The sequence below is a fragment of the Arachis duranensis genome, chromosome 4 (genome assembly GCF_000817695.3).
Source record: "Arachis duranensis cultivar V14167 chromosome 4, aradu.V14167.gnm2.J7QH, whole genome shotgun sequence".
Taxonomy (NCBI): domain Eukaryota; kingdom Viridiplantae; phylum Streptophyta; class Magnoliopsida; order Fabales; family Fabaceae; genus Arachis; species Arachis duranensis.
This window is the reverse complement of record NC_029775.3, coordinates 120,169,141-120,196,187: the sequence shown is the minus strand read 5'-3', so window position 1 is coordinate 120,196,187 and position 27,047 is coordinate 120,169,141. Positions and strand designations below refer to the sequence as shown.

Below are 27,047 nucleotides of genomic sequence, written 5' to 3'. Positions count from 1 at the left end.
CTTATTTAAGTTTCTATCGTTTTAAAATGGTCTCGCTAACAAGATGATAATATTGAGACGATTTTAAAACGTTAGAAACTTAAACAAAAAAATTTTAATGTTAGGAACAATTTGGGACTTATCCCAAATATTGAGAACAAAAACGATACTTAATTCTATATGTTATTATAGATAAATGTTTAATTTACAAATATTTATTTATTTATTTATTAAGAAAAATGAAAGATTGTATCCAAATTTTATGATATAACATGTTTGTTTTGTCCATAATAAAAGAGTTGGGATAAAAAAAAAAGAACTATTTAAATAAAAACACCTAAAATATTTTTTTAAATATTTTTTAACAGATTAAATTTTACATATATGATTAATTAAATCGTGCTATTTTTATCAAGACTTAATTCATACCAATTTTTCAACCAAATTAATTTAGCTAATTTAATTTTGACAAAAATAACATGGTTTAATTAATTATATATATTAAATTTTTTGTCCCCAACTTTTTGTCCAATTTAAAATTTCATTTATAAGTTATATAACCTACAATCACGTTACATCAATATCATAATTCCCTACCTCGTGTATGACCTTCAAGTTCATGCTTAACACTAAAAATTCCATTCCTTGTAGGAAAATGGTGGACAGTGTTGATACTATTGCCTGGCAGAACTTGTCACGGCTGCTTGCTAATGAATTGATATCGCTTCCGGGAGTGAACGATCAAACTAGGTCTGTGAGAGAAGCAGTGAATCACAGCAGAGATATGGCATACACAGCTGAAGACATCGTTGATACTTATGCCGTCAATGTCAACATGCATAGAAGCAGAAACATGTTGGTGAAGTACTTTCACAGCAGAAACCAAGTGGTGAATAGGAAGTTGATAGCCATGATGAGCGGAGTCCGTGAGCTCTATGAAAAGACCTATAAAAACAATTCTATATATGGCATCCATCAAGGTGATTTTGAATGTTATACAAGAAATAAAGAATTTGCAAAAGACTCATTGATTGTAAAAAGGAGGGATGTGGAAGAAGAGGAGGTAGTAGGCATGGTGCGTGACTCCAATGAGGTAATTAGCCAACTTGAGGGAGGAGATTTGAGTCGTGGAGTTGTTTGCATATTAGGCATGGGTGGTTTGGGAAAAACCACTCTTGCTCGAAAGATCTACAACAATAACAAGATCAAGAGCATGTTCCCGTGTTGTGTGTGGGGTTTTGTGTCCAATTATTACAGCGCTCAAGAACTATTAATGAGCATTTTGAAGCTTTTGGATCTACCAGAAGAGGAGTACAAATATTTAACCAATCCAGAGCAAATGAAAAGAAAAGTCAGAGAATCCATGAGTGGAAAGAAATACCTGGTAGTTCTGGATGACATCTGGTATACTCAAGTGTGGGACGAGTTGCATGAAGCTTTTCCTGATGACAACAATGGTAGTAGAATACTGATAACCATACGTATGGAGAATATTTCTCGCTATACAAATGCAACCTTTACTTACAGACTCCCATTTCTTGATGAAACTCAAAGTTGGGAACTGTTCTATAACAAGGTGTTTTGCAAAGCAAGATGTCCTCCTGAACTTGAACCTGCTGGAAAAGAAATGGCTAAAGCCTGTAAAGGTTTGCCACTTGCCATTGTTGTGTTTGCAGGTATGGTTGCAAAAAAAGAAAAGTCACTCAGAGAATGGGATAGAATCAAGAATAATGTTTCTTGGTATCATACTCGCGAGGACTATCGAATTGTGACCGATATTCTGAAGCTTAGCTATGATTCCCTTCCTCAAATATTGAAGCCATGCTTTCTTTATTTGGGAGTGTATCCTGAAGATTATGAAATACCAGCGAGAACATTGTGCCAACTGTGGATAGCTGAAGGTTTCATTCAGGCAAGAGAGGCAACAGAAGCTGGACCATCAAATTCACAAGAAGTAGAAGATATTGCCGAGATGTATTTAGATAATCTTGTGGAACGGAGCCTGGTGCAAGTGGCAAGTAAGAGGAGTGATGAGGGTGTGAAGACATGTAGAGTCCATGCTCTTCTTCGCGAAATTTGCATTTCTGAGAGCAAAGAAAACAAATTTATGGAAGTATGCGAGGAGTTGGATGCCAATAGATGCAATTCCCGTAGAGTGTCTCTCCAGTATAAAGGAGAATGCTTGCCAACCACAGGTGACAAATGGCTTGCACGCTCTCTACTCTTTTTCGGTGAAGAGACTCCTTGGGAACGTGAATCACAAGGGTGGAAACAAATAAGGAATGGCTTCAAGTTGGGTCGTGTACTCGATATGAACCAAGTGTCGCTATGTTTATCACCTCGTGGATTGAAGACATTGATCCATCTAAGGTTTTTGAAAGTCACAGCATCTTCTACAAGAATTGGAAATGATGTTTTAGCTTCTGTATGCAACCTTTGGAATCTAGAAACGCTTTACTTATGGATTACAGAAGATATTACTCTACCAAGCAAAATATGGAAGCTCAAGTCACTCAGGCACCTGTATTTAAACTTTGCTGATATCATATTAAGAGGATTGAGTCAGAGAGTACCAATGCCGGGGATGGAAATGGTAGAAAGGGCGAATACATTACAAGTATGGTCTAGAGCAGCATCAATGTCAAGGATGAAAATCGGAGAAACAAAGGTGGAGAATCTTCAAACACTGAATAACATCTATCTTAATGCAAGAACAGCAAGCGTCCTAAACAAGGGCATGTTCCCCAACTTGACAAAATTAACTTTGCGTAGAGAGCTGACAGATCTGCCAGAGCCGCCAGAAAAAGAATTTTTAGGTAACAGTTTGCGGTGCCTAAACAAACTCCGAACTCTAAAGCTACTTCGCATCGCGAAGCTTCCATTAGATCCGAATGCGTATCCTACAAGTCTTACCAAGATTACCATAGCATACTTTGGTCTACTGCATGCAAGAATGATAAAGACCCTGGGACAGCTAGCCAACCTGCGAACCTTGAAACTCGTTGGCGGAAGCATAATTGGTGATGTTGATTGCGTAGCTGGTGACTTCCCACAGCTTCAAGTACTACATGTGAGTGACTCTTGCAGGTGGAAAAAAGAAGAAGGAGCAATGCCTCAGCTTCGATATTGCAACAACCCTCGCATCCATGACTAAGAGTGATGAAGTTATATTCATCATCAACATTGGACCTTTGTTTTTCTGTGTCTTGATTACCGTTTAAAATCTTTCCTTGGATATGTAGTTTCATTACGATGTTGTGTGTTTAATTTGTCGGTTCATTGTAAAATAATTATGCGGATATTGAGGAGTTGCTTTAATGTTTTTGTGTGTACCACTACTAATGTTATTGCTTGATCTTTAGATTCCATCAACAGCCAGGTAAGGCAGTGGCATGTTTAATTTTTGTGTGCTTTTCTTCTGTTTTTATTTTATTTGATCGTCCGACTACAGGGTATCAAGTTTCATTTGCATTTTGTCCAATGACGAATATTGTGTACAAATATAAATATAAATTGGAATGAAAGAAAGATTGCTAAGTTGATAAAGCACATCCACATTCACAAAGTAAAACGTTTCCTTGTTAATCTCTATTACATCAAAATAGTATCTAAAACTGTCACTAAGGAAGTAACAATTTTATTCACTACTCATTATGTAAGTACAAAGACTAGCATAAAGAAAAGAATTGTTTTCCCTAGTAGTCACTGCTTGAAAGGGGTTCCTGACCATCATCACCAATGAAGATATTATCATTCATAATGGCAGCAATGGTAGCACCAATGAAGGGCCAACCCAATACACCCAATGATGATGAGTCCGTGACCAATTAACAACAGCAGGTCCAAATGTGCGGGATTCATTGATGCACCATCAAATGCACCACCTACTAAGATGTTTGCACCCACAATGACTCCAATTGCAATTGGGGCTACAATCCCCATATTTCCTTTCTTTGGATTCACTACTTTGCCATAAACTGTGTACACTAACCCAAATGTCATCATTATTTCACTAATCACAACCACATTGGTGTGCTTATTTACTTTATTTATTTATGGAAAAGTATATGGTTTGGTTGAAAAGTGAGGAAAAGAAAGGTGTGAGATCTTTGTTTGCTCTTTAAATACAAAAACTAAGGGCCAAAGAAATGGTCAGTAAGACTATGATGTATTATGAAAGCATGGAGCCTACAATGACTATGAGAGTGAGGTGGTTCATAGAGACACTTATAACTGACTTGGTCATAGTGTTGCCATGTTTTGTGGCTGTGATGAAGGATCAAAGTTATCACAGATGGATTAGAAGGGTATCAACAACAACAACAACAACAAAGCCTTATCCCACTAAGTGGGGTCGGCTACATGAATCAAACGACGCCATTGTGCTCTATCATTGTATCATGTCTACAGAGAGACCGTTTACATGTAGATCTCGTTTGACCACCTCATGAATGGTCTTCTTAGGTCTTTCTCTGCCTTTCGCCCTTTGTCCATCTTCCATCTCATCCACCCTCCTGACTGGATGTTCTATCGGTCTTCTTCTCACATGTCCAAACCACCTGAAATGCGATTCAACCATCTTTTCCACAATGGGTGCTACTCCAACTCTCTCCCTTATATCTTCATTCCTTATTTTATCCAATCGCGTATGACCACTCATCCATCTCAACATCTTCATCTCTACCACACTCAGCTTATGTTCGTGCTCCCCTTTAGCCGCCCAACACTCCGTACCATACAGCATAGCCGGTCTTATAGCGGTGCGATAGAATTTACCTTTAAGTTTTAAAGGCACTTTTTTGCCGTGTATAAAACTAGACGCACTCTGCCATTTTGACCAACCTACGTGGATCCTATGATTTACATCTTGTTCAATCTCTCTATTATCCTGTATGATGCACCCAAGATAATCATACATGTCTTTGATTGCCCGAATATATGCGATCCTTACTCTCCTCTTTTCTAAAACCTTCCATAAGACCTCCCTTGGTACCCTATCATACGCTTTTTCCAAATCAATAAACACCATGTGTAGATCCTTTTTATTACTACGATACCTCTCCATCATCCTTCTTAATAGGTATATCGCTTCAGTGGTAGATATGCCTGGCATAAATCCAAATTGGTTCTCTGTTACTTGTGTCTCTTTTCTCAACCTCCGTTCTATCACCCTTTCCCATAACTTCATAGTATGACTCATAAACTTGATCCCTCTATAGTTTTCGCAACTTTGTATATCCCCCTTATTCTTGTAGATAGGTACCAATGTGCTCTTTCTCCACTCATCAGGCATCTTCTTTGACCTTAAAATCTCATTAAAAAACTTGGTTCAGGCATCTTCTTTGACATTAAAATCTCATTAAAAATATTGGTTAACCAGTTATGCCTTTTCCACCAAGGCCCTTCCAAACCTCAATCAAGATATTATCAGCTCCTACAGCCCTGCCATTTTTCAACTGCTTTAGGGCTTCTTTTACCTCGAAGTCTCGAATCCTTCGATAGTAGTCAAAGTTTTGATCTTCTTCCCTTGTACATAATCGACCAAGGCTCGGAAGAGTCTTCTGTCCCTCATTAAATAACTCGTAGAAGTAGCTCTTCCATCTTTCATTAATCTTCTCCTCTTGAGCCAACACCTCTCCATCCTTATCCTTTATACACTTAACCTGATCCAAATCTCTCGTTCTTCTTTCCCGGCTCTTTGCGATTCTATATATACATTTTTCTCCTTCTTTCGTACCCAAAGACTGGTAGAGACCCTCATATGCTCTTGTTCTTGCTTCACTTACAGCCACTTTTGTCTCTTTCTTAGCCGCCTTATATTTTTCCCAGTTATCTGCATTGCGGCATAAAGACCACTCTTTAAAGCATTCTCTTTTTATCTTTATCTTTTCTTGTATACTCGCATTCCACCACTAGGACTCCTTGTCTCTTGGTCCTATTCCTTTAGATTCACCAAAACTTTCTTTTGCTGTTCTTCTAATAACTTCTGCCATCTCCCTCCACATTTCTTCCGCCCTTCCATTCCCATCCCACTTTGCCTCTTCTCCTACCCGTCTTAGGAAGCTTTTTTGTTCCTCACCTTTCATCCGCCACCACCTCGTCCTTGGGTTCTTCGTATGATGTCTTTTCCTCAACTTTTGCTCAACGCGAAAATCCATGACGAGCACCCTATGTTGTGTTGTCAAACTCTCTCCCGAAATAATTTTACAGTTAATGCAAAATTTTCGGTCGACTCTCCTCAACAAGAAGAAGTCAATTTGAGAGCTTGTCATGCCACTCTTATAGGTTATAAGATGTTCGTCTCTCTTTTTAAAACATGTATTTGCGATGAGAAGATCAAAGGTTGAGGAAAAGTCCAGAATAGTTTTACCCTCGGCATTGATCACCCCGAAACCATGGCCTCCGTGAATACTCCCATATCCAGTCACTTCTCTCCCAACATGGCCATTTAAATCTCCTCCTAAGAAAATCTTATCTCCCAAAGATATGCCTTGAACCAAACTCTCTAGATCCTCCCAAAACCTTATCTTGTGTTGTTCGTCCGAACCCACTTGCGGTGCATAGGCGCTAATCACATGAAAAGCACCTCCCTCCACCACAAGTTTGATAGAGATGATCCGATCTCCCACCCTCTTAACATCCACTACGTCCTTCTTTCACTGCTTATCCACAATTATTCCAACCCCATTCTTATTCTTCACTTTTCCTGTATACCAAAGTTTGAAACCAGAAGTATCCAACTCCCTAGCCTTTGCACCAACCCATTTCGTTTCTTGTAGGCACATAATATTAATCTTCCTCCTTGTCATGGTGTCTACCACCTCCATGGACTTTCCTGTTAGAGTGCCTATGTTCCATGTCCCAAATCTCAACCTTTTGTCGCTTCGAATAAATATAATCACCCGAAGTTCATATATGTAGGATATAATTTTCATAGAATGAAGTATTAAGATATCACTATTTTTTTGACATGAATCTCCTATAATTGGTTAAAGATTAACAGTTAATACCCATGAAAATGATGCGCAAATATATCGAGAATACGGCGCGTTGCTTCCGGGCAACGACCTAGCTTTAGCGCAATAATGTCTTTGATTCATGTCATGGGGGTTCGGCTATAATTTTATGTTGGTTGCCGAAGACCTAACACAACCTTCCTCCTTTATCCGGACTTGAGACCGGCTATGTACCGCTAGTGTAACATAGGCGGAGTTATGGATTAGAAGGGTATCATTTAGATTTAATGATGACTATGCTTCATTTTCATTTTCATTTTCATTTTCATTTTCATTTTCATTTTCACTCAGTATACTTAGTGAGAAAGTGACTGCTGGCTGGCCTCACAATTTTGTTGACATCAAAGCATGATTAATTAATTTCTTTAAACACTTTTTTAACATAATCATTGGTAATCAATAAAAATAATTTTCTGACATTTAGTAAGTTTATAAAATATATACTGATAGAATAACTATTTTTTAGTAGTTATCATAAATATTCACTTTTTTACATCATATATAGAAAAGGGATTGAAAAATCATTGGCTTCACCCGTGGCCGTCGACAATTATCAAAAATTCTTTTAATATCTAAATACTTAATTCAAGATAAGATAATCGTTGTAGTGTATATAAATATCAAAAGAAGCTCGAGTTAAAACTTGGCAAAGGGAAGAAAAATGAATTGAGGAGGATTTGTATGAAGAGAACTAAAATTCTTGTGACGTAACGTGAAACCGACAGAAGATATTCTAAGCACCTGCTTGATAGGATTGGGTATGCAAAGCAGATCATGAAATGGGACATTTAGTGCACTGACCTCTGTCTTATCTATTTCAGTATTTCTACAATTGAAGCAGGTGTTTACAATTGAAACCAAAATGAAAGACTTATTGGAATACTAAATCAAACGGGTGGAAACAAATAAGGAATGGCTTGAAGTTGGCTCGTGTATTGGACATGAACCAAGTAGTGCTATGTTCATCACCTAACGAGTTAAAGACATTGATCCATCTAAGGTATTTTAATGTGGAGGGTGAAAACTTGGAAAACAAAGCTGAAGTGTATATTTGGGTGCCGTTATTTTGCTAAAAAATATCTTTTTTTATTTTTAAAGTATTTGGCAAATTTCTAATAGTAAAGTAAAAGTACTAGTAAAATAAAAAAAAAAGATCTTTTTTGAGAAGCAGTAATTTACATCTTTTTTTAAAAGATCTTTTTTCCTTAAAAAAAGATGTTTTTCATGTAATAAATAAACAAAAAAATACTTTTATATTGTTATATCCAAACATAATTGATAAATAAAAATACCTTTTTACATAAGATATCCAAACATAAAATTACTTTTACTTCTCTATAAGATCTTTTTAAAAAAGATAACTAAAAAAAAAGATCTTTTTTTAAAAGTTCACACAAACAAGTTCGAAAAAGTCTCCAAACTCAGAGTTCTATCTATTTGGATGCACAAACAGCAAGCTTCCTAATAAACATATTCCCCAACTTGACAAAATTGACTTTAGTTGAAACAAACTAGTCATTGCAGCTAGAAGAAGAAGAATTACTAGGGAAGGTTCTGCAATGCCTAAACAAACTCCAAAAGCTAAAGCTAATTATGATGCAGAACGTTGTGTTCCCCAAAAGTCTTACCAAGATTACCTTGTGTTCTTCCCTGTATCCATGTTTGAGGACAAGCTCATCCATTACTAAGCAAGCTTCCTCAAATTTTTGTATGCTTCTATGTGTTTCCTGATTATCATTTATATATTTTTATTACCAATATTGTTTGACTTTCCTGGTTTTCTCTCACCCATAATGATTCTCATTCTTTCTTAAATCAACTACATATTGCTTGTTACACAAAAAAAATAATCAATAATCACATATTTGCTCTAGCTTTATGCATTCTGTTACTCGCATCACAATAAACTAGTTGCTCTAAGTGAGGCCATAATTCCAAGAAGCTAAGTAGAATAAGAAATTCATGTTGTAAAACAAAGTAAAATGTTTCCTTCTTAACTCTATTGCATCAAAATAGAACCTAAAACTACCACTAAAAAGATGAACAGTTTTATTCACCACTTATTATGCAAATATATACACTAACATTTCCCTAGTAGACACTGCTTGAAAGGGATTCATGAGCATCATCACCAACTAACGAAGATATTATCATACATAATGGCAGCAATACACCCAATGATGAAGACTCCATGACCAATTAATATTAAAATAAAATACTTAATTAAAATATAAAAAAATATTATTAGTATTCTTTATTAATAATTTAAGTAATTGTTTATTTATACAAATAAATAAGTAATAAATAAAATATTTTTTTATTTACTGTGACTATAATTATAATTCCATAAAAAAATATTTGTATATTTGTTATATCATCAAAATAGGTTAGATGTTTGAGACTCGTGCGATGCGCGGGGCGGTAAATTAATGTTAGTATATAATAAATATTAAAAGTTGTTATGTTTTATAGAAATAAATTAAATATACGTAAATTAAAAATAAATTTAAAGTGTTTTATTTAAAATAATTTGTAATACAAAAAATTTGGATGTTGGAATCGTAGAGAGTGACATTTTTATTTGATGGTTTGATTTTTGCATTTGTTTTAGTTAGTGGTTTGAAGCAGTTGTACCCAATAATTTTTTTGCTTCGCCATCAAATAGTACAAAAGTTGTTGTAACACTTTGGTCTGAAACCTTTAATTGAATTCTAAACCTAAAATAAATATTGGATTAGTAACTAATAATTTGATAGATGAAATTATGAAAAGTATATAGAGTTACCTTATTGTTGGATATTGTGGTGTTTGATTACATCTGCCATAAATGTCGTTGTTTCTTTTTTTATATGCTTTCTTCTGACATTTTTCACATTCAACGTAGTTTCATCCAAATTTGTCATCAATCTCGTTTATAGTTGCTAAAATTGTGAATATCTTTTCTTATTCCAATATTCAATTTATGTTGTGAATTTTTTTTGTCATACCTGATCATCAGATTCTCATTGCATGACCATTAGATCTTGGATAGATATTCCATTTCTAATTATTCTGTTCTAAAAGAATGATGCTCTATTGAGTGAGTTTGAGATGTGTAGTTTGAAAATAAATTTTGTGCTAAATTTGATGTTATTTGAAGGAATAGTGACAAGAGACTTATATAAGTAGTTTAAATAGTATGGAATTTGAATATTTGTAATGTAAAATTTATTATGATTAATAATATTATTATGACATTTGTAATATGGATGTTTATTATTTCTAGTGAGTTATTTATAAAAATTAATAAATTAATTGTTGAGGTTATAAATTTATTGTATTGTTTATAACAGTAAGATATAATAAATATAGGAATATGAATTCAATATATTTGTAAGTTTCAAATTTATTGTATTATATTTTTTAGTTTTTTATTTGTATATTTTATTTTTTTGTTGATTTGGAAATAATAGTTGATTTGGCAAGAATTGAGTGGTTGATTTTAAACTTTTGCCAAATAAGCGATATTGCTGACATGAAATTAATAGAAAGAAAACAATTTCTTACAAATAATGTGAATAAATTTATCCATCTTTTTTTATATATTAAAAATAGATAGATAAATTAAACTTCGGCAAATATATTAAAACACAAAATATTTTTATTTTTCAAAGTAAGAATTTTAATATTGAAATATGAGTGTATTAAGGGAAATTAGTTGCTAGTAGTCCGTTTATAGTATGGGTTTAGTTAATACAGTCGTTAGATTAGCTAAATAATGAAGAAAGAGTTTGTCATATTTGTTGTTACATTTAGATTTAGTTTGGATTGGTTTTTGAAAAATGTATTTTTTTTATCTTTTTAAAAAGAGAAAAGGGTAAATCGGCTTCATGTTCTACGAATATTTATATCTTTAAAAATTTAAAAATATATTTATTAAGTTATTGACTTCTTTAAAATTTGGATACATCTATTTCTGGATTTAATTTATCCCTTTTTAAAATTTTTCTTACGTGTGTATATATAGTCACATTTGAGTTTTTCATTGAATTTGACAAACCCAAATAAACATGAGGGATGTCCAAATTTTAAAAAAATTAGGGACTTAAATATATTTTCAAATCTTTGAGAACTTAAATGTCCAGGGATCAAAAGATCGAGGATCTATTTTATTTTGTATTTTTTAACAAAATATTTAACATAAAAATTTAATTATAAATTTAAATTATAAAAATTTAATTAAAAATTTAATAAAATTATAAATACAAATAAATAAACCTATAATCATTTATAATTAAAAATTCGAAAATTGTAATGAACCGTGAATATATAATAATGAGAAAATTTAGGCGGTCGGCACTTTTATACACTTAATCAGCAAAAGAAAAGTGAGTAATTTCATGGATAAAATCTCACATTATTAAAAATACCAATAATAATTAATTAATTACTACAAATCACAAAATTTAATAGCTCCTTAACATTCCTCATGTATAGCAGGCATATCTAAGAACGCCGAGTCAACTAACAAGTCTTCACGCAGAACACTTCCAACCTCCATCATCGGTGAACCACAACTCCATATTCTGAAATCTTAAAAAACAAAGGTGATGTCTAAATCTAGTTTCTACATGTTCTGATCTAGTATTCTAGTAGTATACATATGTAACGTATTGCTATCTGGTACATACTTCTTTTATTTTTTATTCTTTTTCTCATAATGCATGAAAAATATACTACATTGTGTTGAATAGATGTGATTAACTATAGTAGTAGATCGGATCAGATTATATATATATTCTTCTTAGGAAAAGAAGAGATCTGGTTGACCATTACGATACGGTTACTCATTACTACGAAGGTTTTCTTCTCACGTATCTGGGAATTCCATTTTGGTGAGTATCTGATAACTTTTTCTTAGATATTTAATCAAGTGATTCTGACAACTTTGTCCATACATATTTAATTATGTTTGTGAGTTTTTTAATTCAAGTCTCTAAAATAATTAAATAAATAACATTTTTTCATAAGATGTTTAAATGATATTTTTTTTTCATCTATTTATAAAATATACGTGTTTAAAATAACATATATTTCAATTTATTTAACCAAAATATCTTTCAATAATTCTAATAATATGAAATATATATTATTATTGTAATAAACTTTATTTATTTTTAATATTTTACCATTCAAAGGTAAACTAGCTTAGTTTCACCACTCCTTCCATGGTCCCTTAATTATTTCTTTTTTTTTTCTTTTAAAAAATATATTGAAAGATATTTTGTTCGAATGTATTAGAGTATATGTTATTTTAATATTATAAGAAAGAGAAATATAAATTTTATCAATAAAGAATAAAAAGATATTGGTTAGACATATCACAAAAGAGAGGTGTTATTTAAAGAAAACACATCGAATATTTATAGTATTATTATTATAAACTATAAAGTAATTAAAGTTACGTTGTAGACAGAATTAAACATATTTGAAAAAAAAAGTGATAATAATTGGTAATGTTGAATTTGATGACGGATTTTTTTTTTCTTTTGAATGCTGATGGGTGTTTTCTGTATGTGACTTTTGTAGAGTAGTGATAATTTTATAATGTTACGTTTTTTAGTTTAAGTACATCTTATCTTTGATTTGGCCGCCTTATTTTTTTTTCTCCATTATACTGAAAATATTGATATTTAAATTATAATTATTTATATAAATGATATAAAATGCTATAAATTTCAAAATATCATCCTTATTATTAAATATTCTCACATCATCTCGTTAATTTATTTTCATGTCAAATAAGAAAATGAAATTGAATGACATTGGTTATTAATTATAATTAACACCCACCATAATATATGTTTGTTTTTATTTAGTATTTATATTTTATTCATTTCCTTTCTCATGCATGATCTTACTTTCTTTCTTAACAAACACTTAATTAACAAAATTCTTTTAATTTTTTTATAGTATCAGAAAATAAAAAATGGTTGACAATGTTGTTACTTTTTCCACTGGACAACTTGTCACGGCTTCTTGTTAGTGAAGTGACTTTGCTTTCAGGCGTAGAAGATCAAGGTCCCTAAGTGATGAAGTTAAGTTCATGAACATCTTTATCAAGAGTTCTGAGGGAAAGCGCGAATTACCAAGCTAAAGACGAGTAAACTAATTTGCTTAAGAGCTCGTAAATCTATAGGTGATTTGTTGTATGTACAGTTTCATAGTATTGTTCAGCTTAAATTGAGAAAAAAAATTAAAATGGGAGTACATCAGGAGTACATAATATAAAGTGTAATAACTCAACAAAAAATTACAATAAATAAATTTATATTTACTATTGATCAAAACATAATCTAAGTAACACAAAGAAGCAGAAATATAATGAGCAAGAGCTTCCGTAGCAAAGACTATGTAATGATGCTCCATGACGTGAATGCTCATATTAACAACAAACGAGATTCTAGGATTCTAGGAGAGATTTTATTTTTTAGAATTCATTCTGTATATAAATTGAGAATTCTTTATCTTATATAAATTCAATCATCAAGAAAAGGATCAATGAAATCTATCAAAATAAGTCTAAATATGATATCCAACAAGGTGATTTTAAAAGTCATACTGAAAACGAAGAATTTGCAAAAGACTCATTGATTGCGAGAAGGAAAGAGGTGGAAGAAAGGGAGGTAGTAAGTTTGTTGCATGACTCCACTGAGGTGATTAGCCAACTTGAGAGAGGAGATTCGAGTCGTAGAGTTGTTTGCATATTAGGCATGGATGGCTTGGAAAAGACCACTCTTGCTCAAAAGATCTACAACAGCAATAAGATTAAGAGCATGTTCCCGCGTCACGTGTGGGGTTTTGTGTCTAACAATTATAGAGCACAAGAATTATTATTGAGTCTTTTGAAGTTCTTTGGATTATTCACGGAGGAGTATAAACAATTAATTAATAAAGAAAAAAATAAAAAGAAAGGTCAGAGATTGCATGAATATATAAGGTAATTTGTTGTATGTACAGCTCATATTGATAATATTGTTCAGCTTAAATTGAGAAAAACAAAATTTAAAATAAAAGTACATAAAGAGTACATAATATATAAATTATAATAATTCAATAAAAAAAATTACAAGATCTACAACAGCAACAAGAATTATTATTAAATCTTTTGAAGTTTTTGGGGTTATCCACAGAGGAGTATAAAGATTTAACTAATAAAGAGAAAATAAAAAAAAATCAGAAAATGCATGAGTGGAAAGAAATACCTCGTAGTGCTAGAGAAAACTCAAGTGTGGGATGAGTTGCAATGAGCCTTTCCTGATGACAACGACGGTAGTAGAAACACAGTAGAAACACACGTATTGAGGATATTTCTCATTATACAAGAGCAACCTTCCTTCACATACAGACTCCCATTTCTTGATGAAACTCAAAGTTGCGAACTGTAAGAAGGTGTTTTACAAAGAAAAATGTCCTCATGAACTTGAACCTCTTGGCAGAGAAATGGCTGAAGCCTATAAAGGTTTATTAAAATGTGAATACTATCAGTACTCTTGGTACTTTCTGTTTTATTGGATATTGTGTGACACTAATAAATTACAGTTGTATAATAGAATATGAAGAGATAGTTATTAGGAACAGATTCAAAGGGGGTAAGTATTGGCCTTGACCCCCAACAAATTTTAAAAGCTCATATACTATTATAATAGATGTATTGTATAAAGCAAAATTTAATAGTGTAGTGATAATAAAAGATATTACTATTCTTTATATACTAGGGTGTAAATTTCTCTACATATATTTATATTATTTATTTAATTTAGAGTTTTTTTACATTTTTTTAAAGATTAATTTTAATATTTATAATTATATAAAAATATTTTAATATTATTTTTGATAATATTATTTTTTTCTAATTTTATTTAGTTACTTTTTTATTATTTTTAATTAATTTTTATCTCTATTATTATATGAAAATACTTTAATATATTTTAAATTCACTTAACAAAATTGTTAGTGCAATTAACTTATATTATTTTATGTTATATTTTTTAGGTTTAATTATTCCTCTGTTGGTCTTTATAATTTTGCAAAATTTTCAATTAGGTCCCTATACTTTTTTTTCCTTTTAATTGGATTCCTACACCAATTTTTTTTCAATTAGGTCCCTCTTGACAGTAATTGGCTTAATTTTATAGGGATCTAACTTAAAAAAAATTGGTGTAGGGATCCAAATAAAAGGAAAAAAAGTGTAAGGACCCAATTAAAAAAAAATTGGTGCCAGGACTCAATTAAAAAGAAAAAAGTACAGGGACCAAATTAAAAATTTTGCGAAACTATAGAGACCAACAGAATAATTAAACATATTTGTTAATGATATAAAACATAAAAATAACTTACTGTCACATAAATACTTAATAAAGTAAATTAATTAACAAAATATTTAAAAATAATATAAGATTTTAATTTTCGACCCCTCCACTCTTAGATTTTTGGATCCGTCTTGGTAGCTAATATATTTTCTTTTTTGTTTTTTTTTTAGCTATATATAGCTGTATCTTTTGTCACTGTAAACGTGTGATTGTCTCCACTAATGCAATCGACACATTTCTCTCTTTTTTAGCTTGCATAGTAGAATCTTCATTTTTTCACTAAGAAATCTTCAGCTCAACAGATTTTGAAGTATTTGTGCATGATAGATGAACATGAATGATTGGTTATTACCATTCCTCCAGTAGCAAACTTGAGAAGAATGCAAGCAAGAACCGGACCAAGCAACTGTCCAATCCAATACAAAATGCTCCTCAAAAGGGTTATGTTTCCTCCAATGAAGGCACCAAAAGTAACAGCAGGGTTCACATGGCCACCAGAAATGTTTGCACCAACAGAGACAGCCACAATAAGACCAAATGCATGGGACAATGATGCAGCTATCAGACCAGATGGTGTTGCTGGTCAATTGTTTGTAAGTTTATCTGCCAAAAAGTAACCAAAATGTTACTTATTTCACATTTCACTAGTATCCTAAAATTCTCAAACTACTTTGCCTTTTCTAATAATTAGCCTTAAATGTGGACTAGATTCTGGTTATTAATTGATTGAACCTTAGTGTGTAAGAGTATTATATTAATAGTGTATAAAATTGAACTATAAAGTATAAATTATTCTAAACTATTCTTTTAACTATCTATTATAATAAATAATTGTCAACTATAACTTTTCTTTTTCACTTATTTTCATTTGCTGATGACCCTTTCAGTGCATCTAAATTAATCTAAACATTTGTAAACTAAAAAGGGGGTTGTATAGAGTGCATACTATAAGCCATGCCAGAGCCTTCACCAGCAAAAACAAAAATAAGCAATGAGAAGAATTCTGCAAATGCTGCTCTAATTGCATCAGGCTGAGCAGCCTCTCCGGGAGACCCAATTGCAATTCTTTGGACTGCCATCAATTCACTAATCACAACCAAATTAGTGTGCTTATTTACTTTATTTATTTATTTATTTTTATATATATGGTTTGGTTGAAAAGTGAGGAAAAGAAAGGTGTGAGATCTTTGTTTGCTCTTTAAAGTTTAAATACAAAAACTAAGGGCCAAAGAAATGGTAAGACTATGATGTATTACGAAAGCATGGAGCCTACAATGACTATGAGAGTGAGGTGGTTCATGGAGACACTTAAAGGTGACTTGGTCATAGTGTTGCCATGTTTTGTGGCTGTGATGAAGGATCAAAGTTATCACAGATAGATTAGAAGGGTATAATTTAGATTTAATGATGGCTATGCTTTATTTTCATTTTCATTTTCAGTCGGTATACTTTGTGAGAAAGTGACTGTGCTGGCTAGCCTCAAAATTTTGTTGAGATCAAAGCATGATTAATTTCTTTAAATACTTTTTTAACATAATCATTGGTAATCAATAAAAATGTTTCTGACGACATTTAGTAAGTTTATAAAATATATACCGATAAAATAACTATTTTTTAGTAGTTATCATAAATATTCATTTTTTTTACATCATATATGGTGTACCTTAAGTTTAATTCATTTATAGAAAATTTCGTAATAATGTTTAAAAGGGATTGAAAAATCATGGGCTTCACCCGTAGACAATTATCAAACATATTTTTAATATCGAAATACTTAATTCAACATCAGATAATCGTTGTAGTGTATATAAATATCAAAAGAAGCTCGAGTTAAAACTTGGCAAAGAGAAGAAAAATGAAATAAGGATTTGTTTGAAGAGAACTAAAATTCTTGTAACGTAACGTGGAAACGACAGAAGATATTCTAAGCACCTGCTTCATAGGATTGAGTATGCAAAACAGATCATGAAATGGGACATTTAGTGCACTGACCTGTCTTATCTATTTCAGTATTTCTACAATTGAAGCTTGTGTTTACAATTGAAACCAAAATGAAAAGAACACACATTGAATTCAAGCAGCAAAACTAATGCCTTCTAAACTATCATTGTATATATACAGAGGTTACATCTTTTGGATTCTCAATTTTCTACAATTTTCACAGATTCAAAAATATAAAACAAAATTACAGTTAACAATAAGTTCATCCATCATCCACGGTTGAGTTAAGGAGAGTGAAAAAGTAGTGACCTCAGCAGAACTAGTGTGTTAATTCCACCCTCTCTCTAGAGAAACCAAATCAATACCATGGATACATTACACCTTCGTTCTAAGTTTCATGCTTCCAAAAGAATCCAACCACCCAAATCCACAAACCAACCAAACTCCAAAAATCCTATCTTTAATTCCTACACATCCTATATCCCTAATACAGTATTCTCTTCCTATGCCTACCAGTGCTGTGTGCTAACCCGAGCTCCATTTTGGCCGTCGACCCACAACTTCCACCTGACATTCTCGGAAAATCCATCAGGTGCAAGAGTCCCCAGGGATTCAACCTCAAGCAGAAAATGAAACTATGCTCGAGAACCAAACATTAGTAGCAACACAAGTTACTCACATCACATTGTTCCAGTCTAAACAAGCCGATGCTGACGCAAAGCCTTACCAAAATGAGGTTGCATCAATCGGACATACAGACCATTCTTAGCCATCAATGAATCATGAGTCCCCTCCTCCACTATCCGTCCCCCATTAAGCACTACGATATTGTCCACATGCCTCATCATTGCAGCCCTATGCGCAATTAAAATGGTGGTCTTGTTCCCCATTATTAGTGTGTCTAGAGCTTCTTGCACCACCCGGCTTGACTCGGATTCAATTGATGAGCTTGCTTCATCCAACAACAAGATAGGTGCATTTTTCAGCACAACCCTCGCAATTGCAATTCTCTGTTTTTGTCCAGGAGTTAAGTCAACACCTCGCATCCCAACGTGAGTGTCATAACCATGAGGCAAGCTGCTAATAAAGTGATGGGCATTTGCTATTCTTGCAGCCTCTTTCATCTCAGCTTCACTGGCATTGTGCCTCGCATATATGATGTTTTCCCTTATGGTTGTTGAGAAGATAATAGGTTCCAAACTTGGCCAGAAACTGGATCATAAAACCTCTCAATCAACGATATAATAGTGCTCTTTCCTGACCCAGAAACTCCCACAATAGCAACCGTTTGCCCACCATTGACTTTGAGACTAAAATTGCTCAATACCAAAACTTCTGGACGAGTTGGGTAACAGAAATCAACATTTTTTAACTCAATTCTTCCATGTACATTGGGTGGCTTCAATGCTGAGCTATCATCAGGATCAATTTTAGGCACACGATCTATGATATCAAACACTGATATGAGAGACTTCCGTCGTTTAAGGATGTAAGGAGCCAATCCAAAAGGCTCTACAAGCGCAAATGTCGCAAATGAGAAAACCATATACTCCTTGAGTGCAGTAGATAGTTGCACATAACCATTTTTTACACATCTCCCAGTGTACCAAAGTAGAAGGGCATTACAAGCAAAAAGTAGGAACTGTGAAAAGCCAAATGCAAAACCGATTGCCATCCCATGAAGAAAGCTCTTCCTAAATATTTTCTTCAACTGCAGCCTATAAAGTTCCATTACCTTATTACCAGCACAAAATGCAACAACAGTGTAAATGTTTCTAACTGCATCTTCAAGAACCAAAGATGCCTTTCTATGCATTTCCTGTATGCCCCTTGAAAATCCAGCAAGCCACATCTTCTGCAATATCCAAAACAGGCTGTTCTTTAGTTGTACGTTTTGAAAAAATTAAAGCAGATAAACTACCGTGCTATTATTCTTAGACAGCTTTATTAAATTTATAGGGTTTCGCTATCTTGTACCCTAAGAGCACATGTTAAGAACACCATAAAAAAATGTTTAACTAAAAGTTATTGAATATATAACTTTTTTTTACATTTCCAATACATCCTGTTGTACCTCTAACTTTTCCAGAGAAGGTCCGTCAACTAGTAAAAACAAATTAATATTCATCAAGGTTAAAATAAAAAATCAATCAAGACTGACAATGAACCCAACCACACAAGTGTAAAATGTAAACTACCACTCAACCATGTAAAACATCGATGCTGCAATGAATAAATGCAACAAATTGGTTCAAATTGGATTGGATTTGAATACCTGACACAGTTCATACATTTATACCTATTATTACTATTAGCCACTCAAATATTATCAACCTAGTTTGTAAAGAATGAACCGAATGGAAAAAAAAAATAGAGAGGCCATCAGCACAATTTGAGACCAGAATCTATAGATCATGTTTCATTCATATTATGAAATTTGTGATTAATTTTCTATAAATTATAAAATACCAAAATCACTGAATTTCATTAGAGGAAAAATTTGCAAAGATACCATTGACATGATGGAAATTCAAACCAACCATTGAGAGATATATTTGAAAAAAAGTGCAAGTGAATACCTGGGCAATTGCAGCAACACAGAGAATTGGAAGGGTTGCAAAAGCCACAAGTGCTAACCGCCAGTGCAGCAAGGCACCAATTAGAAGACCAACAATAATTGCAGCACTGTCCTGAATAAATATAGACAGCCTATTGCTAAAAGCAGCTCGTACAAAAGTAGCATCATTGGCCAATCGCATGGATAAATTGTCAGCACTGTTTTCCTCATCATCAAACCACCCAACTTCATTCCGAAGCATGGCTGCCATATAATAGAAACAGGTTAAGTACTGCTCATAATTCCAGATTTTTAAAACAGGAAAATAAGGCATAGAGGAGGATTAGTGCACCTGAGAACATCATTCTCCTAACCCTTTCTGTCATTTTCTCCCCCATGATACCAAAGTAGAAATGCTGTAAAAAGTTGGCAATTACTGTCACAATACCCATGCAGCCAATGGCCAAACACCACTTGTTTACCTCCCATCGTAAGTGATGATCTTTATCAATATTATAGTAAGCTGTCACCACAAGGCCAATCACATAAGCAAGAAGAGGATTGAAAGAACCAAAAATAGCAGCACCTATGCTTCCTAACACAGCATAAAGCCACTCAGCGAAGCTAAGCTCAGCAAGCTTCCTAAGTGATGGTGGTTTTTGATGCCTTGTATCCTTCAATTTTCTCTTTTCAGCCGAAAGATCATCAGAGTAACTCTGCGTTCTACTAAAAGTCTGCGAATGAGAGCGTTCACTCTTGGGATCAGATGTTAAAAGGGGAGAAACAGGAGATTCTGGGTCAGAACCATTTGATTTTTGACGATGCAGAGACTGCACATCAAGCTTAGGTAACTCTGGAAGTCTCATCTCAAAACTATCCTGCCTTCTTATTGATGGCTCCTTATCTGCTCCATCAAGAGCTTGACCATTTTCCACCATCTTCTCAGGTGGTGGGCTCCGGGCCTTTGGAGATTCAAGCAAGTTAAAGCTTCCGTCTGGAGGGCGGGATACATTAGATACTCTTTGAAGAGAAGGTGACTTCAACATTTTAGGGGATGATGGTTCTTTGAAGCTATGACTTGCTGAAGAATCCTTCTCAATTTGAAACACTGCAGTCTCCTTGTAATTTCGAACAGGCATCCTGGATTATTATTTTGGAAAAAATAGTGAGCATGATACATACCTGCTGGGAAATTTTGCACAACATTCAAAATATAAAATATTAAATATTGCAGTTCAGCAGTAGTTGAATGCACTAAAGATGAAAAATGATTAGGAGTCCTAAAACTTGTCTTCCTAATTTCTAAATAAAGAAAGTTTTGAATTTTTATCTTTTTTACCTTTTCAAGAAATAACATTTATATTTGAATTCTTATTCATTTAAGTATTAGGAGGATGAATTAGGACTCTCAATCATTACTCTATCACTATTGTTAGTTTGCCATCGTAATAAAATCATTTTCTTAACTAACTCCAGTCATTACCATCGCGTATTAAATTTTGGAAAACAAATAAAAGTGTAATCTAGTGCAAAGCATCCCACATTATGCAGGGTCTGGAAAATATATAAATAAATAATGCATGCCAAAGGAAGGAGGATGATTTGTTCTAGTATTGGACCTCTTGGGAAGTTTTGCTGCCTCTTCACATCGAAGAAGCTCTGCATATAAGCCATCCAAGGACAATAATTCATCATGAGTACCCATTTCAACAAGTTGACCTTCCTCCATAACAGCGATATAATCAGCATTCCTTATGAGACTAAGCCGTCGAGCAATTATTATTGTTGAGCGTCCCAACATAAGTAGGTCCAAAGCCCCCTGAACAGCCCTCTCAGCCTCAAAATCAAGACCACCAGTAACCTCATCAAGTAGAAGAATCGATGGATTTAAAAGCACAGCTCTAGCAATAGAAAGTTTTATTTTTTGCTCTTCAGTCAAAGCCAGACCAGCCCTGCCAACCTGAGACAGGTACCCAGGTTTTGGAAATACCACTTGGTCACAAACAAGGAACAAACTGAAAATAAAACACAACAGCCATAGGCATAATCATGTCAATCAAGCCTCACCTGTGTGTAATAACCTTTCTCCAATGAGCTGATAAATGTATGTGCATGAGCTATTTTAGCAGCCTCTTCAATTTGATCCATGGTGGCATCCCTCCCATAAGCAATATTATCTCTTATACTCAAACTAAGCAAAGCAGGCTCCTGGGTGACTAGTCCTATTTGGCTCCTAAGCCATTCAAGTTTCAAGTTCTTGATGTTTTCTCCATCTAGAAGAACTTCCCCTGAACCATGGATCAGTAATTATGATGTCAACTTAAATCTGCAAATGACTAATATATGCTTTTAATGAATAGCAAAAAAGCAATTATACAATATCAAAGCTAAAATAATTACCTAATGTAGGATCATAGAAACGCTCCATTAGTGGAATAATACTACTTTTCCCAGAGCCATTTCTGCCAACAAGAGCCACAGCTTTCTTAGCAGGTACACTAAGATAAAATCCACTCAAGATAGGGATTTCAGGACGAGACAGATAGCTGAAATAAACATTCCGAAACTCTATATTTCCTTGCACAGAATCAGGAGTAATGCCGTCATGATCATCAGATGAGGATGACCGGCTTATCATCTCAAATAATCTATAAGCAGCAATTCTCCCCTGATCAAAAGAGTAGAAGTTGGTTGCTGCTTGATTCAATCCCCTTGAGAAAGAAACAAAAGTAAAAAGTTATATGTAAAATGATTAGGATATAAATATAATGAAAATATAAAGTAGGGAATGATGCTCACAAGCCACTTAGAATTACAGCAAACAGGGCTGTTATAATTTCACCACCATGTGCTTTTCCATGTATAACCAAGAACCTTCCAACCCAGAGTTGCAATGCACAAGAACATATTGCAAGCCCATATGTAAATCCAAGACCAAGCCCTTGAACAAGACTTATTAATATACCATATCTAAGAGTAGCTTGCAGTGATGTTGCATAGGAATACTTGGCCAATGTTTCATTTGTGAATGCATACAATGTCCTTACATACGAAACTGCCTGCATCACATGAAATTATCCACAACTGAGAACACTTAAAGATAAATTCACCCTTCTTTACTCTTCAAAATGAAAACAATAAAAATAAAGTACGGACAAAAACTGAAGCATATCTGATTTTAAAAACAAAACCATTCATATCCATTTCCTTTCAAACTATAGAAGTGAAGTGAACTTCAAACTCCTCCATGTACAATCAACATATGGATTCAATGGAGACAACTATTTTACTTTTTTGGATAGCACTGATATTTGTTAATAGATTCTAACTTCATTACACAAACATCCCCCAAGAGGAGGAAAACATTTTATTCAATATAAAGGCAGAGTTAGATACAAAAACTAACCTGTTCGGCAATGCTAGCCGCTTCAGCATATGCATCTTGAATATTCTCTGCAAGTCGGTGGAGGAATATATTTGATATTCCTCCAGCAGCAACAATAAACGGACCTGTTGCTAACGTTATCAGAGCAATCTGCCAACAATTTATGAGTCCAATGACAAGACCACTGAAGAACGTAGCCATATTGTGAATATAATTTCCAACCTGTATCATCATCACACACAAATAAAAGTATTAAAGAAGACTTATAGAGAATTCTCAGCAAATTAGTTAAAATGAATATGTGCATATGATCAAGGGAGACATACTTTTTCACTAAGGGCAGACTGAATAAGCAGCACATCACTCAATACTTGACTTACAATGTCTCCATTATTTCCATAAGTATCAAAAAAGCTCATATCTTGATTTAGTAACACTTGAACATATTTTGACCTTATGACAGCAGTCTGCCGTTCTCCAGTCAAAATCCAGCAAGAAACCTCTATAACCCAAAACACAGTTTTAAAAATGGAGAGAAGAAAAAAACATTAGTATACTATACAGAAAACTAGAAGGCTGTCTAATGAAACACATTTCTCATATTAAGTTCGATAAACATTTAACTTTTACCAATCCAACCAGCTGCAAAAACTCCCGCGGCAATATAAACAATGGTTAAAGCAAGCTGCATGGGAAACAGAAGAGATAAGTTAGCAGAAGTCCACTGTTGACATCTTCCAAATTGTACACCCCAAGCTCACACAAAACTGAACATAGTTCCTTCATTGAAATTTCCTCTTTTCAAATAAAGACCACAAGAGCACATGATTCAGGAAGCTCGATCAAGGAACAAAACTTCTAGTTAAATGTTTTGTCCAAGAGCGTTCTATTCTTAAGCCAACTCTAACCAGCAAAACAAGACAAGGCTGTTGTTACTTAAGGGTGTTCTAGTAAATTTGTATGGCCTTGGGTTGATTTTGGGGTTCAACACATGTTATTTAGCTGAAATTGGGTCCTACTCCCATTTTGATATCTTTTCTAGAATAGCACGATGTTCAAATCTTCAAAGGATTTGGAATTCATATCTTACCCATGGAGGGTTAAGAGGTATGGGAGGCAGGATGCCCTATTTAGAATAATGTAACAATATAAAGGGATTGTCATTTTTATGAATTATGGCATCTAATTGCACACCTCCAAGTTATGTACCCATGTATGCTATCAAACCCTAGATATGAAGTGTGATGCCAAGACCTCTCCAATAAACCATCCTGCCTTTCGTTATTTTTTAAACTTATCCATATCACCTGAAATTGAACTCCCTTATCAATTCACCCAGCAAACCCAAATCCGTTAAATCCAAACCATGTTTCCATCCTTATATTCATGAGTTTAGCAAAATTGAAGCACTATAATTAAATGGTCAGGAAGGTGATATAGCGGGGAGGGCACTTTCAAAGCTCATCCCTTATGTAGGACATTTCACGTGGCAAGCTCCAAAACTCAACCAACTAATGTCAGCTTGTTCCTGTATCAACTCATTGAGTTTAAATTGAACCAGCAGTAGGTGTGAAACTACATATAACACACATACACAAAGACTCAATAATCTGAGGACACTATTTGTGAATTACTATAAAAGGATAGGCAAAAATATCTCAAAATACTAAACAATCTAACCTTATAATGTACAGTTGTATACAGCCTACACACAGTGAAGAACCTCAATAAAAAATTAACTGTGCAATTACCCAATGCTACTTTGCACCAATTCAATGCAACAAGTGTAAATATGAAAATAAGGAGTTTGTGTAGCAGCAGCACCACCAACAAAAAAAGAAAGAGAAGCGAGAATGAGCAAGGCCATGGAAAACTCAGCATAACCGGATTATTTCCTTGAGCACTTGACTGTCCAATTAATTCCACCAACAATCAGAACCAATGGTCCAATGTTCTAGAGAATCTGGCAAGCAGAAGTTTTCAAGACACCCAGTTTCTTGCCAACATGAAAACAGAAAATATTAATAGTGTACATCAGTTGCACAGCCCCTAGCTAGCCCCCTACCTAATGTTGCTGCAGCAGCAGCAGCAAGAACAACAACAACCACCAAATAGAAGACACAGTTTAATGTATACATAGCCTACTGCTTCAGTATAACTTCCTCAATCAAATTTAACCAAATTATCAGAAGTGAAAACCTACATGCCAAGTCCAGCTAACAACAAAGCCATTCCACAATTTCAATGAATAAATATTAATTCAAGCTTCAAACACATGTTCACGTTCAACCTCAATTAAAAGCATTATCCGAAAACCAAATTAAGTGAGAGAGGGAGAGAGAGAAATAGGGTTTTGCAGATAGGAAAGACGATCTAACCTCATTGAACCTGTGAAACAGCTCGTGCTTAGGTTCCACCTGCACATGTATGATCTTCGCGAAATAGTGCAGGTAAACGACGAGGGCGGCGCCGTGAGCTGCGGCGGCGACCGAACCAGCAGCCATGAGGAACCAGTCGAACCGGTCAGCGCAGGCGAAGAGCCTCGAGAAAGGAACCGCCGCCGGCGGAGGCTCGACCTCCTCCGGCTCCTCAATCTCCTCATCGACCTCCACCTGCTGCTGCGACGCGGAGGTCTCGGCACCCGGGTCAAGGTACGGCGACGGAGACTCCGGCGGCTCCGAAACCTCCGAAACCGGCGTCAGAGGTTGCACGTGCGGCGGGGACCAACCGAACAATCCTCTCGAAACCATCATCCGCCTCTCTCCGAAACACAAAAACTCTCAGATCCACGCAAAGGAAAAGGGAAAATCCAAAAAAAAAAAAATCCTTCAAACTTATTTCAGTTTATATATTCTCTTTTTAGTTCTCCTCTTCCGGCGAACGACGTCGTCCTGGCTTTTGCAGGCACCGCCGTCGCCGTATTCTTATCAGCCTCCTCAGGTGGCTGTGCGTGGAGGAATGCTCCGTCGATAACGGTTTTTGGGAGAAATATGATAACACGCGAAAATTGTGAACTCTCTCTTTCTCTCTCTCCTCGTTCTTCTTCTTCTTCTTCTTCTTTTGGGGATTTTTTCCCTTTTCTTCTTTTAGGTTTAACGGTCAAACGCCGGCGTCGATACGCTTAATGAAACGTTTTCTTTTTCATCTTTGCCACCTATTTTTATTAATATTTGTTTTTATAATAATTATTAATTAATTAATTTGTTTTGTTTCATGAGCTTTTCTGTTTTTTCCTTTTTATTTTACTTTTTTTGCTTTTTTGACACATAGATACAGTCATGCAGTGAGTGTGCGTTGTGACGGCGATGTATGTATGCGGAGCTGGAAAAATTGGACGAGGGATATTTTGGTAAAATTGTAGTCAATGCTGGTGGTTAAGTTGGTGTTGAAATTACGAATGGATTCCGTCGCCAATAATAGGATTGGAATGAAATGAATTTAACGGGACTTTTGTTTAATTACAAAAGTTTCTCTTAAAATCTTTTATTTCAGTTTTTGTGGCAGTCGATTTCATGTAAAGTTGATAACCGAGAATTTATTAGATAAAAATTTAATCAAATCAATCAAATTTAGGGATGACAACAGGGCGAATAGGAGTAGATTTTTGCTCTACTCGATCCCACCTTGCCATACAATTAGGGATGACAATACTACTCGAACCCGTGGGTACCCATCCCGCCCCTTCTCGCTCGGGACGAGTTCTTGGAAGGGGCGGGGCGGAGTCGGGTTTAGGTAATACCCGCTCCTACCCGCCCTGCTATATATATAATATATATAATTTTAATATATAATATGTATAATATATGTAAAATAACTAG

At 34.3% G+C, this 27,047-nt stretch overlaps 2 protein-coding genes and 1 pseudogene across 2 annotated transcripts; 1 reads left to right on the top strand and 2 right to left on the bottom strand.

The window, feature by feature from the left end:
* Nucleotides 1-634: 634 nt before the first annotated feature.
* Nucleotides 635-3,133, top strand: LOC107486170 (disease resistance protein RPP13-like). Its single transcript, XM_016106727.1, has one exon. It carries the CDS (start codon nt 635-637, stop codon nt 3,131-3,133), a length of 2,499 nt encoding a protein of 832 aa, XP_015962213.1.
* A 427-nt stretch (nt 3,134-3,560) lies between these two features.
* On the bottom strand, nt 3,561-16,426 carry LOC107486333 (aquaporin TIP1-3-like; annotated as a pseudogene).
* Nucleotides 16,427-17,314: 888 nt separating this feature from the next.
* LOC107486413 (ABC transporter B family member 20-like) lies at nt 17,315-26,362 on the bottom strand. Its single transcript, XM_016106944.3, is given in 12 exon segments — nt 17,315-18,485; nt 18,488-19,142; nt 19,867-20,108; nt 20,197-20,984; nt 21,464-21,804; nt 21,912-22,132; nt 22,245-22,555; nt 22,644-22,903; nt 23,251-23,451; nt 23,556-23,731; nt 23,860-23,914; nt 25,608-26,362. Coding segments are annotated over 12 exon segments (4,128 nt in total). The 5' UTR covers nt 25,983-26,362; the 3' UTR covers nt 17,315-17,982.
* Nucleotides 26,363-27,047: the final 685 nt, after the last annotated feature.

Coding starts and splice junctions, on each gene's coding strand:
- LOC107486170 (XM_016106727.1), top strand. CDS start 635: ATGGTGGACAGTGTTGATACTATTGCCTGGCAGAACTTGTCACGGCTG.